Source organism: Platalea leucorodia (genome assembly GCF_965183815.1).
Source record: "Platalea leucorodia genome assembly, chromosome: 16".
NCBI classification, from domain to species: Eukaryota; Metazoa; Chordata; class Aves; order Pelecaniformes; family Threskiornithidae; genus Platalea; species Platalea leucorodia.
The window spans coordinates 11,500,003-11,515,566 of record NC_138838.1 but is presented as its reverse complement, the minus strand read 5'-3'; the positions used below and the strand labels follow the sequence as shown (position 1 = coordinate 11,515,566).

The 15,564-nt window shown below is 43.3% G+C and overlaps 1 protein-coding gene across 1 annotated transcript in view; it reads right to left on the bottom strand.

Annotated features, from left to right (window-relative positions):
• Positions 1-15,564, bottom strand: part of SGSM2 (small G protein signaling modulator 2) — a 62,705-nt gene that overhangs the window by 32,198 nt on the left and 14,943 nt on the right. Inside the window, exon 3 of the mRNA XM_082327934.1 lies at positions 285-447. Within this exon, the coding sequence (XP_082184060.1) occupies positions 285-447 (163 nt within the window). The remainder of the gene's footprint in view (positions 1-284; positions 448-15,564) is intronic.

The following is a 15,564-nucleotide window of genomic DNA, read 5'->3' as shown; positions in this document are numbered from 1 at the left end:
CAATTATTCACTTTTGTTGCTTTGTGTGGGCTGGATGCGCTGATCTGCTACACTGAGAAGCAAAACAAAACACCAAAGACCCAGTTCCCAACCTCTGCCTCTTTGCTAGCTGTCAGCTTGATTAAACAAAAACATTTGCCTTAAAGTTACAGACGCTAAAGAGACAAAGCTTTAACAAATGGGGCCAAGAAAGACCCCTTTGCATTTACCAAGCAGTCTCTGTATCCGCTCCATGCTGCACACACGTCACATGAATTCTGCTGATAAACAGACCTCAGCCTCACCTGCCTTCTACCTGCTGCTGCAGTTCCTGCACTTTCTTGCAGATGTCTCCAGCTATCGCGTACGTCTTGCCAACTTTGGTGAACAGCGCAGCCACCTTGTCAGTCCGCAGGAAGCCGGCAGCCCTGCGCTTCAGCATGTGCAGGAGGCACGCTTCCACAACACCTGCAAGAAAGGGAAGGAGATAGAGTTATGGGTACTGCTGTCCTTCAGCCTTCTCTTCGATGAATACCATCTGCTTACACCCCCTGGTCAGGGGTGGAGTCAAGAGAACGGGGCAGAGCGGGGGGACAGACGGACAGAAAGACAGACTAGATCTCAAAATCAGATGATGCAAGCATGGGTCTAATCTGCAACCCGCAATAAGCACCTTGTAAGTTGCAGATGAAGTCAGTAAACCAACAAACCAAAGGACTGAAATATCTCCCAGTATTTTCACCCCGTTTTACGCATGTCACTGTGAAAGAATTCCTGATTCTACTGAAAATGAAGCCAAAGGCAAAACTTCTTCTCAACTCCTCGTGGCAGAACCAGGTCCCCCAACTCAAGATATAACGAGCTAGAAATCTGCTTTTACGGATCACCTCCGTTTTGAGCAGAGGCTCCTACTTATCTTCGTGAGTTGCTGCATCCATTTCTCCCACTTGTATTTCTCCATATGGTCTGGTGTTTGCAATGAAAAGGAATAATTGGGGTCATACTTTCCTGTTATTTGCTACTCATTTTTAAAATCTTATTGTTGGAATTTTAGCACTGGCCTGTGAAGAATGCTACTAGCAAGAAGGCACCTCAGGTAAGTCATACAGAGCTCAGGTTCAAACCTGAACTGATCCCTGAATGCGGAATGTGAGAAGTTGCTGTATTTAACTAACTACTGGCATGCAGTCGATTGCTGCGTACCATTTAATCTACCTAGCGATGACACGGCTTTCATTGCCACGGGATCTAGATTTGCAGAAGCAGGGTAAAATAAATCATCCTTTTATTTCTGATTATTAAAATATTGACTCTTCATGTCCTAACTGGAAGTGAGACACTTTCATTATGCCACCTCTCATTGGAAATAGGTATGAAAATAACAAAAAAAGTCTACCAACCCCCTTCCCCTCAACTGCCTTATGTATTCCATTCTCCTCTGGCAAAGGGAAGACTATGAAAAAAGCATGAGACATACAAACATTACTATCGCGTTGGTTAACATGACTGGGGAGGAACTCGGATGCAATGAGACTACAGTATACATGGAAACCTATGGGACGGGTAAGACTATGTATCAGGAGAGTTAAAGCTGCTTTTATTATGTGTTTCACCGTTTAAACTGGCATATTCAAGACAAAACCACAAACCGCTCCTAGAGTTCTGCTGCCTGCAGATCTCTCATTACGTGGTGACTAATACAAAAGTTAGAGAAATGAGGAGGCTGGGTGAGGAGAGAGAGACGTACAAGAATCAAAGCCAGAGCTACATTTTCTTCAGAAGACATAAACCCACAAGCGTCGGAGTCCAGCTAGGTCACAGCTGAGCCGACCTGTTGGGGTTTTTTTTGTGTGTGTGTTTTGTTTTAATATTCCTAAACTCTGAAACAAGTCTCATTGAGGGAAGCAGACTTTTGAGTTGGCTGGGTGGAGAAGAGTAGCTCGGTTGTTTTACTGGGTTAATGGACGGGAACATGTATCAAACACAGCAGCACGATGGCTGGCTGGAAACAGACTCTGCTGGGAAGTGGCACAATGACGATGCCGTCCACTCACCTAGGTTGTGGGACAGACATTTTCTTTCTGGTGAAAGAAATTCATTTCACATTAGGAACAAATGGATTAGTAACAGTGAACTTAAATATCACCACCGGACATTTCAGCTCACCCTCCACTGATGAGTGGTCCACAGCTTGCCATCTGCTCCAGGCTCTGTGTGCTCACACTGTTCTCAGTTACCCTGGGTTTGTCATCTCAAACACAATTACAATAGCTAGGCCTGGAACAAGTTTCCACCACTACTCAGGTAGACTTTCTGATTTGAAATGCTTAACACACCTTAACCAAGTTATGTTGTGGGCATCCCACATTCCAGCCTAGAAAATTCTCCAAGCGCCAGGGGCAAGCTCCTAGAAGAACGACTTGTTCAAGTCTTTGCATCAGTTATAAAGATCTCCAGGGTAAGATGCCCATGTACCCAGTGACCGTGCGTCTTGACGTGGCAGGATGTACAGCCTGGAGAAGCAGCAGCCATCGGCTACCGATCTTTTAAGGAATCAACTGCAACTTGGACATCACTCGGTTAGGAGCTAGAGAACAAAGCGACAGAGCTCAGGAAAAAACAGCATCACCTGTGACCGGTACGAAGTTACTCTGCAATCACAGGTACTGAAGATGAACCAGTTGTTAGGACACTTGCTGGACTGAAACCATAGAGTCTACTGGAAAACAAATAGGAAAATGAACAATTATACTAGGGAAGATAAACCCCTCCCAAAGCACCGGAGATCACTACAAGACAATAAAGCCTGGTAAGACAGGCTCACCTTCCAACAGAGCCCATCATCTAGCTTTGGACAAAAAGATTAAAAAGCCTATGAACCGAGAAGAAAATGCAACACTGCTACAGCCTGAGAGGGAACAGAGATGCAGCCAGGCTACAACTACACCAGATCCACCTGTGAGGTTCCTTTGGCAAACCTTACTGTAACATGCTCTGGTGGTCACCAGTAAAAGACCTCATTGCACTATTTCAGCCTTGCAAGACTGTGCCTCAGAAATCTACCCAGCTCTCATTTAAACTGCTGCAGGAAAACCAAACAAGATAAATACAAATAAGAAACAAAATAAAAACCAAGCCTTCCCCATCAGCTTTTCAGTCGAGACTGCAGATGACTCATCCAGCCAACACTGCCCAGCAAAAGGCGTGAAGGAGAACAGACCAGTTCATTCATGGGGAGGGGGAAAACCCCAACTTTGTCTGCAAGGTGTGCACTGACTGAAACCCGCTCGGGCATGCCAGCCCTTACAGAAGGGTCTGAGTTCAGCATCTGAGCGATGCTCTCCTGTGTTTTAATGACAGCAGGCAGTCCTGCGGTAAATTGCAGTTAGAATTGCCACATTACATTTTCACTACGAGTAACAAATGGTACTCCATCTGCTCTGATACACATTGCATCTCTCCCAAGACTGGGCAGCTAATTTTGAAAGTAGGCAGTATTTTGTTGCGCTTTAAGCCCAATACTGTCAGGTGCTGAGCATTTTCTGAAGACTCCCCCTCCTTATTGTACTTCGGCCTCCAAATCCCGTAATACCTGAAAGCCTGCATCTGAAAAGACCTATCCTCACTGCTCAGTCCCTGAAAACTAACCTAAGCCCCAGGCAAGGCTGAATGGCATGCAGAAACACCTCCCGTGTTTAGCTAGCCTAGAAGCTACAGCAGTCGGGGGATCACAGGTTGTGTCTGTATTGAACAGCGATAGTAAAAACGTCCCCTTCATCTCCAGCACTGCTACCCTATTTCTTTGCTTTGCAAGACTGAAGAACCACCTGCTGAACGAACAAAAAAAATTAAGAGAAGCGTTTATGAGGTATTAATAACTTCACCTTTTGTGTCTTACCACTCTGGAATAAAGAAAAGTCTAATTGGCTTCCTGCTATCACATCCTTACTACACAAATTAACCTAATGCTTGTTCCGAAAGCACAACCATTTGCTCTTAGAGTGCAGAAAACAGCACTAGAAAAACAAATTGGAAACACGCTGTGGGATAACCATGCCACTATTTTGCTTTCAACTGTGAAGGCAGATATGGGTTTAAGCTAAGTAACATTGGATGAAATCTGACAGAAGATGAAATTTCCATGGAAAGCCCTGTTTTCCCTGTGAGACAGCCAGTGGCATTAAATATTGATGGCTTGGGGACTTGGGATCGTTCATTTTTAACAATTTTTAGCAAGATACAACCAACTTGAGTTAGCAAAGCCAAGTCTTCTAATTGTATACCCTGAATTCAATCTCTGTAAAACAGAGAAGCCAGTATTCTCTCTTCTCCTCCTTCCTAGTCCTAAGTTTATTTAGACTACAAATTCTTTGGAATAAATTTGATACATTCCCTTATTGTACAACCTATATGAGAATCACCACAACCGAAACTCCAATTTCATCTTAAAATGAAACAAGGGACATGTAGTATCTTAATAGTCTCTCCTCAAGCTGCCTGATCTGTAACGTGTCACGTAAATGCTGTTGGCAAGCACGCCAAAAGCGCAGGATCGTGATGCGCTGTGCTGTGACCAGCTTCTTCCAACGCTCGAACAACAGGGACGATTCCAATAAACACAGGAAAACCCTACACACACAGAGCCATCCTCCAACAAACGAGTAACTCGGGAGATTGGCAAGCCCTGTGGAAAGCAGTACAGCTGGTATAAATGAAACAGCATGTCTCATGGACTTACTGATAATGACGGACTTGGTTTTTTCTTTTGTTTTGTTGCTGGGTTTTCTTTTTTTCCTTTAATAAATAAGAGCATTTGAGCATTCACAGCATTCAACTGATGTCTTCAGCATAAATGCTCGTGCCATGCAAAGCCACAGCCCCTTCTGTTTCCAGGGCAAATGGACAATGTCGCCGTTGTGTTAGAAAGTGGACAAAAGAAATACTGCCCCATCCACATTACTTCCATGTCGCTGTAACCCAAATAAAACCTCACTGAGTGGTACAACAAGGTATTCATACACTTTTACACCCACTACCTCTCTGAAAAAAATAACATGATTCATCTTTCTTTGTGATCCCTCATTTAATTGCTTATTACCTTCCAGCTTCACTGTAAACAGCACCGACAAACCGCTGTTCAGATGGACAGAGTATTCTAAATTTTAAAAAAGTGGTTATTACTTTCTGGATGAGACTAAGGTCCCATCGCATCAAGCACTCTATAACATATACTGAGACAGTCAAACACACATAGGTAAGACTGATTAAAAGTAGAAGAAAATATGTATAAATTTGTTCCACTTTTTGCAGTGAGAGAACAGCATTCTTGAATACTTAAAAGACTTATTGTCAGGAACTGAGGATCATGGCACTTATCAGCATTTTATCTGTAAGCAGCTTTAACTGGAAGCAGAGAAGAAAGATTATTCAGCCTCGTCCCCTTGTGAGATGGAAAGTAAGTCACTGCGTTTCTCCTCTCCATCACATCCCCAAGAAGAGAACACCAATAACCCCTCCATGATTAGGGCTTTATTGCAGCTGGCCCTGGGCTATACTGGAATATCTGTCCTAGCATTTCTTAGTGCTGTTTGCGAAGAGGGTCCTGCCTGCACTGAACCCAGAGGAGTCCTAGCCCGGGAGATACAAAACCCAAAGACTCACTGAGATGTTCTGTGGCAACAATGGAACAGTGCCAATGGCCTTGGCTTTTGCAGGCTCCTGTTATGCATCTCTTAGGACATGAGCTTGATTGCATCAAGCAAGGCTACCGAGCGGCAAGTCTGGCACTGCTTCCCACGCTGGCATACCTCCCACCCAGAACTACTGCCTCAGAAGGCAACTGCCACCTTGCTTTTTCACCCACATTATGCACAAAAGCCTGAGCATGGCACTATTCCCCGAAAGGAGGACCAGGACACACGGGCACATCCCTGCTCGACCCCTCTCAGCAATCAGCTTATAGCAGGAAACATCCGCTGCAATCAGAGGACATCTGTAGGTGGCAAAGGCAATGCCTGTGATCTTGCACAAGTGGGAGCCCCGCGCTGATGACATCTCTGCAAGCAAGGCTGTTTCTACTCAAAGGAAGAGGGAGCATCTGTGCATCTAACGCAAAAGCAGCAGCGGGGGCGAGCACTGTTTGGTTGCCCATGGGGTTTTGCAAGGCCAGGTAGAGCGGCACGGGAAGAACAAAGAGTGATGACAGCATGGGGATGTTCTTCACATCACAGTCATAGATCCCGTCTAGCAACCATCACAACAGCTCTTAACCCAGCTACTGTTTTGCTCTTTCAATTAGAAATAAAGAAAATGAAAAAAGAAAAGCAGCTTGCCGGATGCCTGAAGCAATGCAGCAATAATTGGTTCCAAATCTTAAATGAAGCAACCTGCCTTTAAAAATAACTGCAAAGAAGTGCATTACTGTTGCTTAGGAAACAGGCTCTCTTCCCACCCTCACTGTTGTTTTTCTTTTCTTTCTTTAAAACAATAAAATATTAATGAAACAAATTTAGTGAAAAGCACAGCAGGCACAGCTTTAATTATTAATAAATGTTGCAGCTGCCGTGGAGGGCAATTTCCACAGTGACTGTCCCTAACGCCCCAATATTTAATTATTCCATTGTGACATTTCTCATCACAAGGACTCGGCATAACATCAGTCCCCAACTGACTGCAGTACGTGTGTAGTGGTTATTTGCAAGGAGAGAGACACGCTGGAATTAGCTGCTGGATTGCCTCAAAATGTACGTTCCATGGGATGAGAGATTAATGCACCATGCCCAGTTCTGTGTGTAAGGCACCCTGAGATCTGGGTTCAGGTTTTAGTCCCAGCCTGTGTGACCTTCAAGTCATCTCATTCTCCTCTACTTCACCCATAAACTAAGGCTAACAGCACTGTCTGTCTCCAACTTTTCTCCCCAGGCTCCTTTATACAAGGGAATTTTTCCAGAACAGCTAACTGACTTTACATTTACATCTGACCTAATCTGAATGAGCTTTCAAACACACAGTGGCTTTTATCCAGTTAAACTGTAAAACATTTGAGGAGGGGAGTACACCTTGCAACACGGATGTACCCAGGGGACCGCACAGATGTCACCTCCGTAGCGTCCAACAGCAGGAAGGCATCCCTCCAACGCAGCAAGCGGCACGGGAGCTTCACAGCACGTTGGTTAAAGAGGTCAGCCGCCTGGAAGAGTCAAGGAGGGCTTTTTGTTCACCGTGTGTCCAAAGGCAGGCACCGATCTCGCTGCACCTTGTCAACATCACCCACAACCACACTCTCCTGCACGCGTGCACGCACAACCAAGCTCAGCCAACAAGGTAACTTGAACACATCCTGAACAAACTTGCAGAAGAATCACCTCAAGCTGCAGAATCATTCAAAAGACATGAGAGGACCGTGAGAGTGGTGCTCAAATGGCTTTACGGAGAGGAAATACAAGGTATTTGAGGACGTCTCCTTAGCTCCACTCACCTTTTCTCTTTCTGTTTCTCTTCTGTTACAAACCAACCACACAAATTGGATTTCTATTTTCTAAGCATTGGCTTGAAACAGTACAAGCACACTTTTTACAGTGAAATAAGCCAGTATCTACAAACTCTTACTCCTGAAAACCTCCCCGTCTCCCCAGGAAAGTCTCGTCTTTTCTCCTTGTGCAGGAAGGCCTCCACAAACCCACTGCTCTGCAGTTAGGCTGCTCACGCTTCTCGCAGTCTGGTAATCTGCAAGGGAATTAGCACTGTTTCTTGGCCAGCTCTTGGATTTAAATCAATTCGCCATGGCAGGCTCTCGGCATTCATCTTGTAGGTTTGTGGGAATAGGTGAAAACAAACTGAACTAACTCATTTATCCTGAATATAACACATCCCCCTCCTGTTGTTCTGCTGGGCAGTGTCAGAAATGACAAGAAATTTTAACTGAACACACAAAAACGGTATGGTGTGCACAAACACTCCCCTTCCCCGTTTCCACAGTGCATCAGCACACGTTTTCAATCAGCTGAAATCAATACAGGTTCTGTATTACAGCCACACTCAGAGACCCATGCATAAACCCCAACCAGCATGCAATGGAAACAACGTCAAGAATACATGGTAGGGCTGGGGGGCGGGAAAAAATAATCTTGACAGAGAACTATTTTGGGGGAAGAGAGCTGGAGGGTTAGGTAAATCAGGTTTCTGCAAACCCACTTTTCTTTATTTTTAAGAAACCAAAAATAGGTAATCCCCCGGAGTGGCAAACTGCAGAACGCAGAGCTCAGATTGCTGCCTAAAAAGATAAGACACAAAACATTTTAGGTGTTATAGTTGGAAGAACCTTTGGGGCAGGAAAATGAAGCTATTTACCTAGTTTAAAGAAAATGAACCATTTTACCCTTTTTGGAACCTGACACTCTTAAAAGATGTAAAAAGAGATGAAGATTTAGCTGTTTCTGGAGGAACTGATAACATCAGAAAGACATCAACAGGTAGCTTTGTGTACAAACAGGTAGTTTGTACTCACATACATATGCTTTTATTTATATGTATGCATGCACAGGGATAACTAACTACTGTAAGCTTTCTGAGCAGAGCACAATGTGATCCTGAGCCTGCCTACTGCCGCTATACTTACAACAATAAATACATACAGAAAGTGACTCTAGAAAAACACAGCTATTCATTAGGTACAGACTGGAAGAGCAGCACTGCACTTGGAATAAATCAAGACAGCTCAGGTAATTCCCTTGTATCGTCCAGCTGACAGCAGCCATCTAAAAATTCATTAACTCCAGCCACTTTTGAAGAACACCCCCTGCAGTATCCACTGCTGAATTTAATTAAGTGCAGATATGTTATTGATTTACAGTCCAAATAATCACGGTCCCCAACAAGCTTTGAAAAATGTCATGTTTTTATGACTTCAACAGGCTACTTCTTGCAGGGTCAGGTGAACAACTTCAGTTTTCTCCTTTTTTTGCCTTTATGAAAATCTTGACGAGACTTAATGGAGTGTGAAATAAGAGAGCTCCAGGGATGCGGCTGGAAAGGCGGTAAGCAGAGAAAAGAAGGGCTGTGGAAGGATTATTTATGGGGTTTATTTAGCAAATGAAATTTTCCTTAGACAGGAAGAAACACCGCAGCTAAATACCTTGTTTTCATGGAAACTCTGCACAGGGAATAGAATTCATGAGGCTGAAGAAAATAAGAACAAGTGAAAAGAGGAGGATGATAAAGAAGCAATCAGATGCTCACAATCTCCAGCTGCTGTTGCTTTACCTGGCTAATCACAGATCTGCCCAGTTTGAAACCAATTTTATTACCAAGTTATAGCACGGTGTGTCATTGAGAAATGCACACTGAGTAGATGAGATACCGAGCTGTACCTGCATACTAGCTAAGAAGCAAATGACTGCAGAGGAGATACCCAAATTTGCTCTTCTGTCCAAAGGGCACTGCTTTGCGCATTGTACGGAAGAGGGAAAAACTGAACAGCAAGCACGTGCTTAAGTCTCAATCCCCATTTGACATTCTGCCTTCAGATGCCAAGGATCGTAGCCTCTCCATAAATCTGCGCTGCAAATAAGGGATTTCACGTGACAAACCCAAGTACGTTCATGGGACACAAAGCAAGGATAATAAGGAGAGCGCTGTGCGACAGCCAAACTCTCGTTCCCACCTGCCTCACCTGATTTTCAATACATCATTCATCAAAACCAAGCCTGCAACAACCACTGCAACCGAGATGCAAGGATTCCCTCACCTATCAGAACAAAAAGCACTAAAAAAAGTGGTTCATTTTGAACTAACATCTTCCTTGGGCCTCTGCTGCTGTGACTTAAATATCATAGCATGGGGTATGAATGATATAAAGATATCTGCGATCACTTCTTAATTTTCAGGGTTGCAATCATTTTCAGGTTTAAGCACGTAAACCTCCAGAATGAAAGAGTTCATATGTCACCGAGATAGAGCAAGTACCCTTAGTACAAAGAAAAAAAAATTTCTTCATAGAATAGACAAGTAGGAAGCAAGAGTATAAGAAGTCCAATTAAATATTTTCTTTATAATCATAACCTCAAGCTAATGTCTCAGCAGTTAAGTACAACTCATGCTTTATAACTGGGCATCCCTTAACAGCTACATGCACCAGTTCTCTGTGCTGATGCGTTTCTTCCACTGCTGATGTATGACTTCAGTACTTTCTTTTAGCATATATCCATTTTTTTGTTTCACCATCAGGCTGTGGACATCTGAAGCTTGCAGCTTCACTGCAAGTCTGGCACATTTATGACACATTCTTATTTACAGCAGCCCTACCACGGTGATATCAGAACACCATCGGCACTGCTAAGAGACAGGTATCCTAGGGAGTTAAAAGGCACTGTACTTCTGCTGCAGCTCTTGTCCTGACTGGTCAGCTGAGAAGTCCAGATGCCCAATGTTAGATCAACTGGGAGGGCAAACTGTTTTCATATTTGATTTCATTTTCATTTCAAGCTGCAAAATGAAGACCTTTAAAGTATCTATTACTTTTATTAGTGTTTGTTAAAGAATTAATGTAGCAAATCACTTGGAATCCATGCAAAGGAAAATACCAAGGTGATAGGTGCTAGAACACCAAGTATTTTTATTTTACAGCAGCACAAAGAGACATTATCTGTGATCAGGACTGCACAGAACTAGATCCTGTGCAACTGTCTAGGCGGAGACAGCCTCTGCCTTGAAGAGTCCAGCAGTAAAACTGCACTTGATAAGCACCAGAAAAAAAACCTTTCCATTTCACTCTTAGAGGTTTCATGTGAAAGGAGATTCACTGTTAAAGAAATGTTGAAAACACACTGTAAAAGAATGATTTAATTTGAAAACTCTACTTATAGTTAACTGGATGGTTTGAATCCATATCAAGAGAAAGCACCTTTTCCCCCGGGAAGCAAGGTAAAAGCAGCAGTTAGTGGGACTGAACATCCGAGGCTGTGTTGTTTAATGGTTAAGTTCACCTGGACTCAAGCTACTTGCGTTTTGCTCTGCCACACAGACAGGACACAGACATCACATTATCAGTAAATCCCTGGGAAAAAAAAAGATCTCTAAATGGACAATCCTCAGTTCTAAACATAGCTCTGGCTGGGAAACATCAGGGCTGGAAGTTGGTGAGTGCTCCTCTTTAAAATCTTGACCATTAAGCTTCAAGGATCTCAATACCCTTCAGAAAATGGAATTGTTTCCATTAAACACAATTAAAGCTAAATCAAAATGACTGAGGTTTCTCTAAATAATTGAATATGATCCAATTTGATGGCCCAGGACTAAATTAAAATGTTTAGCAGACTGCTCTAAAAAGCATGAGAGACTGTATTTCACTTCTCAAACTAAAACCACGTGGAGTTCAAAAACTGATTTCACATCACAGCTAATATTCACTGTCGCCTTTTTTTTCCCCTCTCCTCTATAGCACGCCACTTGTTATTTCAAAGCAGTCACCTTTGGAGCACAATCAAAAGCTTTTAAATTTGTGTTGGAAAAAATATTTGCCTCCCCCCAGTTATGATCATCTCTGGTACTCTCTTTGGGCTAATGTGTTTATGAAGCGAGGTAGAACCTCTGTAAATGATTTTATAAACATTATTCATCACTGAAAATGCTTAATTTGTTTTCCAAATAGGAGTAGTAATACAGAGAGGCTCATATTTTGCTTATGAGACCCCCATTTCCATAGCAGATTAACTGCATTTTTTAAAAACATAGCAGGTTAACTGCATTTTTTAAAAACATAGCAGGTTAACTGCATTTTTTAGAAAGCCGAAAGAATTAAAATAATAAAACGCCTGGTTGGACAATGGTTATTTACATTTATTTCGACGTAAGTTACATTCCTGTGAGCTGAGAAAAAAAGAAAGAGAGGAAAGTGAATTCTTAATTTTTTGTCAGATCCTAGGAGCACCGTGCTATTTAGAAGCCTCAACGCAATCACCTAAAAACCCCAAAGCATAAGGCATCTCTTCCTAACAGGGCTGATTTTCAGAGGAACTGGAAGGCTGCATCTCCAACTGAAACTGGTGGGAACAGCTTGTTGTGTGGACAGTCAGGACGCTTCAAATATGAGGTCCAGGCTAGCTCCAAATCAATCACCGGTTCCTTTCATCTGTTAACAGTTTGTTGCCATACTTTAAATAGGAGGCAGAGAAAGGGCTTCTATCAGGAACTTATTTCTCACCTTATAAACAAACAAAGGAGAGTTTCCCACTTTGCTGCCTTCCACGATTTTACTGCAAGTCTGTGGATATTTGTTATTCTTCTGAAAGCTTTACCATCTTGCAGCATGCCACTGGATAAGAATCTCTGGATAAGAAATTTATTTAAGAAATACATTTCTATTCCTCAGTTGATTTTATTTTCCTGTCATGAACTTTAATCCAGTCTTGTAATTTAGGGCCACGAAGGAAAAGATTTCTGACTCATGAATTTTCATTGCTTGGGGCTGGCAATTGTGACGTTTGGTGACTCTGATAATTGCTTGGATTTCAGGTCCTGAACGAGAAAAAACAGAACACGAGCTCCAGCATCATGCAGTCATTGGTTCCTAATTAGATCTTCTCTTTCAAACACAATTAACTTTGTGCAAAATGGGATAACAAGTCATCATAAGACCAATGAAGAAAACAGTCCCACAACTAACCACATTTTTGTGGTTAACCCTTATGTACGTTAGCAGTTTAGATTCCTAACCAGCCCTACCAGGCACTCCTGCAAGTCAGACATGCTATCCGTCCCTGAAATACCCAGGCACCTGGTCTTGAGGAGTCACCAGCCACGTTCACATTCACAGGTCTCCTGGTTTTCCATTGCCAGCTTTGACAGAGCCATGTCCAGGATTTCAGTTGAAGCTATGTGGTTGTATTCCTACAAATATTTCCAGACCCTGAAACTTAAGATCTTAACTGATCTCAGTCTGAGCATGCGGTTCCAGAAAATCCGGCCGCGCAACTGCTTTCCTGTTGTCTACCACCTCCAAAACGAATGGAGTGCTCATCTGCTTTAGGAAGCTGTGATGACACCTAATTAAAGCTGGGAAGCACCTGTTAAATTGTTTGACAGAAAGTCCAACCTTAATAAGCGTTTTGCAGATTAACTGCAATCATGTTACAAGCTGAATTGGTTCTAAAACGTTAACAGGACCCAAGAACCATTCTGTTTCTGAGAATTTGCCAGTCCTTTCACTGTAAACAGATATTGACTGATACAGAGCTATATACAGAGCTATTCCAACTAACATTTCCCTCTACTTGTTTTCCAAGAAGAAAGCACCTTACACTGACAGTTATCCAAGCCTTGGTGTCCCAGGGCTACGTGAAAAGAAACTGCAATGGATGGACACGGGACCTCCACATTAGGTCTTCTCTCAAGTGCAGAATTAAAGCCTAAAGCACAGCTGCTTCGAAAGCACTTGTGTGCAACAGTTTTCCTCCGAGAACTTTGCTTCTGAGAACAACAAATGCTTGTGCAGTCCTGATGTACGCAGACACTTCAGAAGCTTGAAAGCAAAAGCACACAACATGAGATACACCCCGACCAGACAAATAGGGCATAAACAGTTCAAAGATCGCACCAGGTCAGCAACTCCTTTGAATGAGATTTAAAAACCTCACGCTCTTTAAAAAGTCTCCGAAATAAGTGTGAGAGGGCTTCCAGCCTCACGTCCTCAAAAGCACCACACAAGCCATATCGCTGGCATCAGGTCCACAGAGTACGTGAATACCCTGACGGGAAACGCTGGCAGGCTGCGTGTAATACGCACACAAATTAAAACAGACAAAACAGTGTGTTTGTATTGCTCTGCCTGAAAAGGAATGCAAACACCAGCTAAGGAGTATTTCACAGAAGCTGCCATTTTCATCCTCAGCCTGGAGTCCAGCTCCGAACTAACAAAACCTGTCCCAAGTCAAGATCATATTCTAGTCTCGTTGCACTGAAGAAAGTGCAGGGAAGCTGAAGGAGCCACTTCACATCTTAGAGGAGCATATGAAACTATACTGAGAAGAAGTAGTAAGATAATATTTACCTATCACCTGGGAGATGATGCCTATAGACCTGGAAGTCATTCACCAAGGAAAGGATGCACCCCTGCAAAGCTGGCCAGGTGCACACACAGCACTGTGCAGCCGCCGCATGGACCTCCTCACCCGTCCACCTCCTCACCCGTCCACCTCCTCACCCGTCCACCTCCTCACCCCCGTGTCCACCGACTACCAAAGGTTTTGCAAGCAACTGCTTCCAGAGAAGACTGAACCGGTAGCTGGGCAAGTCAGCACTTGGTTCGTGTCCGGGCAAGTGTCTGTTCACTTTGGGACCGTAGACGTCAGCGGAAAGGGCTTAGGCCATCTCTCCAACGTGTTATTCACACAAAGAGCACCGCTTCAAGGACTGCTTACTAATGTGAATTCATTATAACACAAGCTACCCCCAGCGCAGTGATCACATCCTTCTTTTGTTTAAAGGCCTGCATGCATGACTAAACGTAGTCACAGATAACGTATAAACACCTTCATTTAACATTCAGATCCAGCTCTGCAGTCAAACCGTATTACCTTTCCCAACGCATTACTGGACAGATCATGAGATGGCTTTTGTTTTTCTTTTTTTAGATCTGTGGTATTTAAACACAGCATTACCGAGAAAAAACAGTAAATTTCATCAGTTAATAAGAGAAGAAAAGCAATATGCATAATGGAGACAACAAAACCTGAGGTTAATGCAGCTCAATCAAGGGGACAGGCTTGTCTCCTCGGCTGAGCAAGCCAAGCTCTCTAATCTTTGCTCACAGGAGAGGCTCTCTGTTCCTCTTCTCTGAACATCGAGCCTGGAACGGACCAGCACATGAAATTGCAGGTTCTGCAGCAAGTATTCTCGACAGATCTATCAAGATAGAACGGTAACTTAACATTCAGAAATAGTAAATGTACTGCTCGGGTTTTAGAGGGGAAAAACGCTTCTGGTTTGTAAGCCTGGTCTAGATAAAACACAGCTTTAGAACAGATTTGGAAGGCACAGATAATTAAATGACACTGGGGTAAGGAAAAAGAAAGACTTCCAAATGCCTCTGAAGTGAAGGACTGTAACCTACACGGGGGGTAAATCAAATGATATTAATAACTGGGAATGGGACGAAACAGCACACGTCAAGTATCCGAAGTATACCAAAAAAGATACCCCAAAGTATCAAGAAAACAAGAATAAGATAGGAGTTTTGCTTTTTTCCTTTGATGGAAGAGCTTCAATGCCTTACAGAATTTGAGTTCAGTTTCTTTGGTTTTTAGTTGACGAGCGGTGAGGTCACACTCGCACCAACATCTCAGCATCAGCAGGAATACAGGATGCAATTCAGAGAAGTGCTACAGGTCTACAGGTCTTCCCTTCCTTGCCAGCAAAAAATGCAGTAGTACGATAAAACCAGAGAAAGCTGCCTGAAACATAAAATCCAAACCTACGGCCTACTCCCAGCTGACTCGAGTTCAAGTTCAGACACTCGAGCAGATTGGTACTGCCGCTGGCAGGCAGCCAGTTAACAAGACCACGCGTCCTGAGAGCTCAGAAACAGGCGAT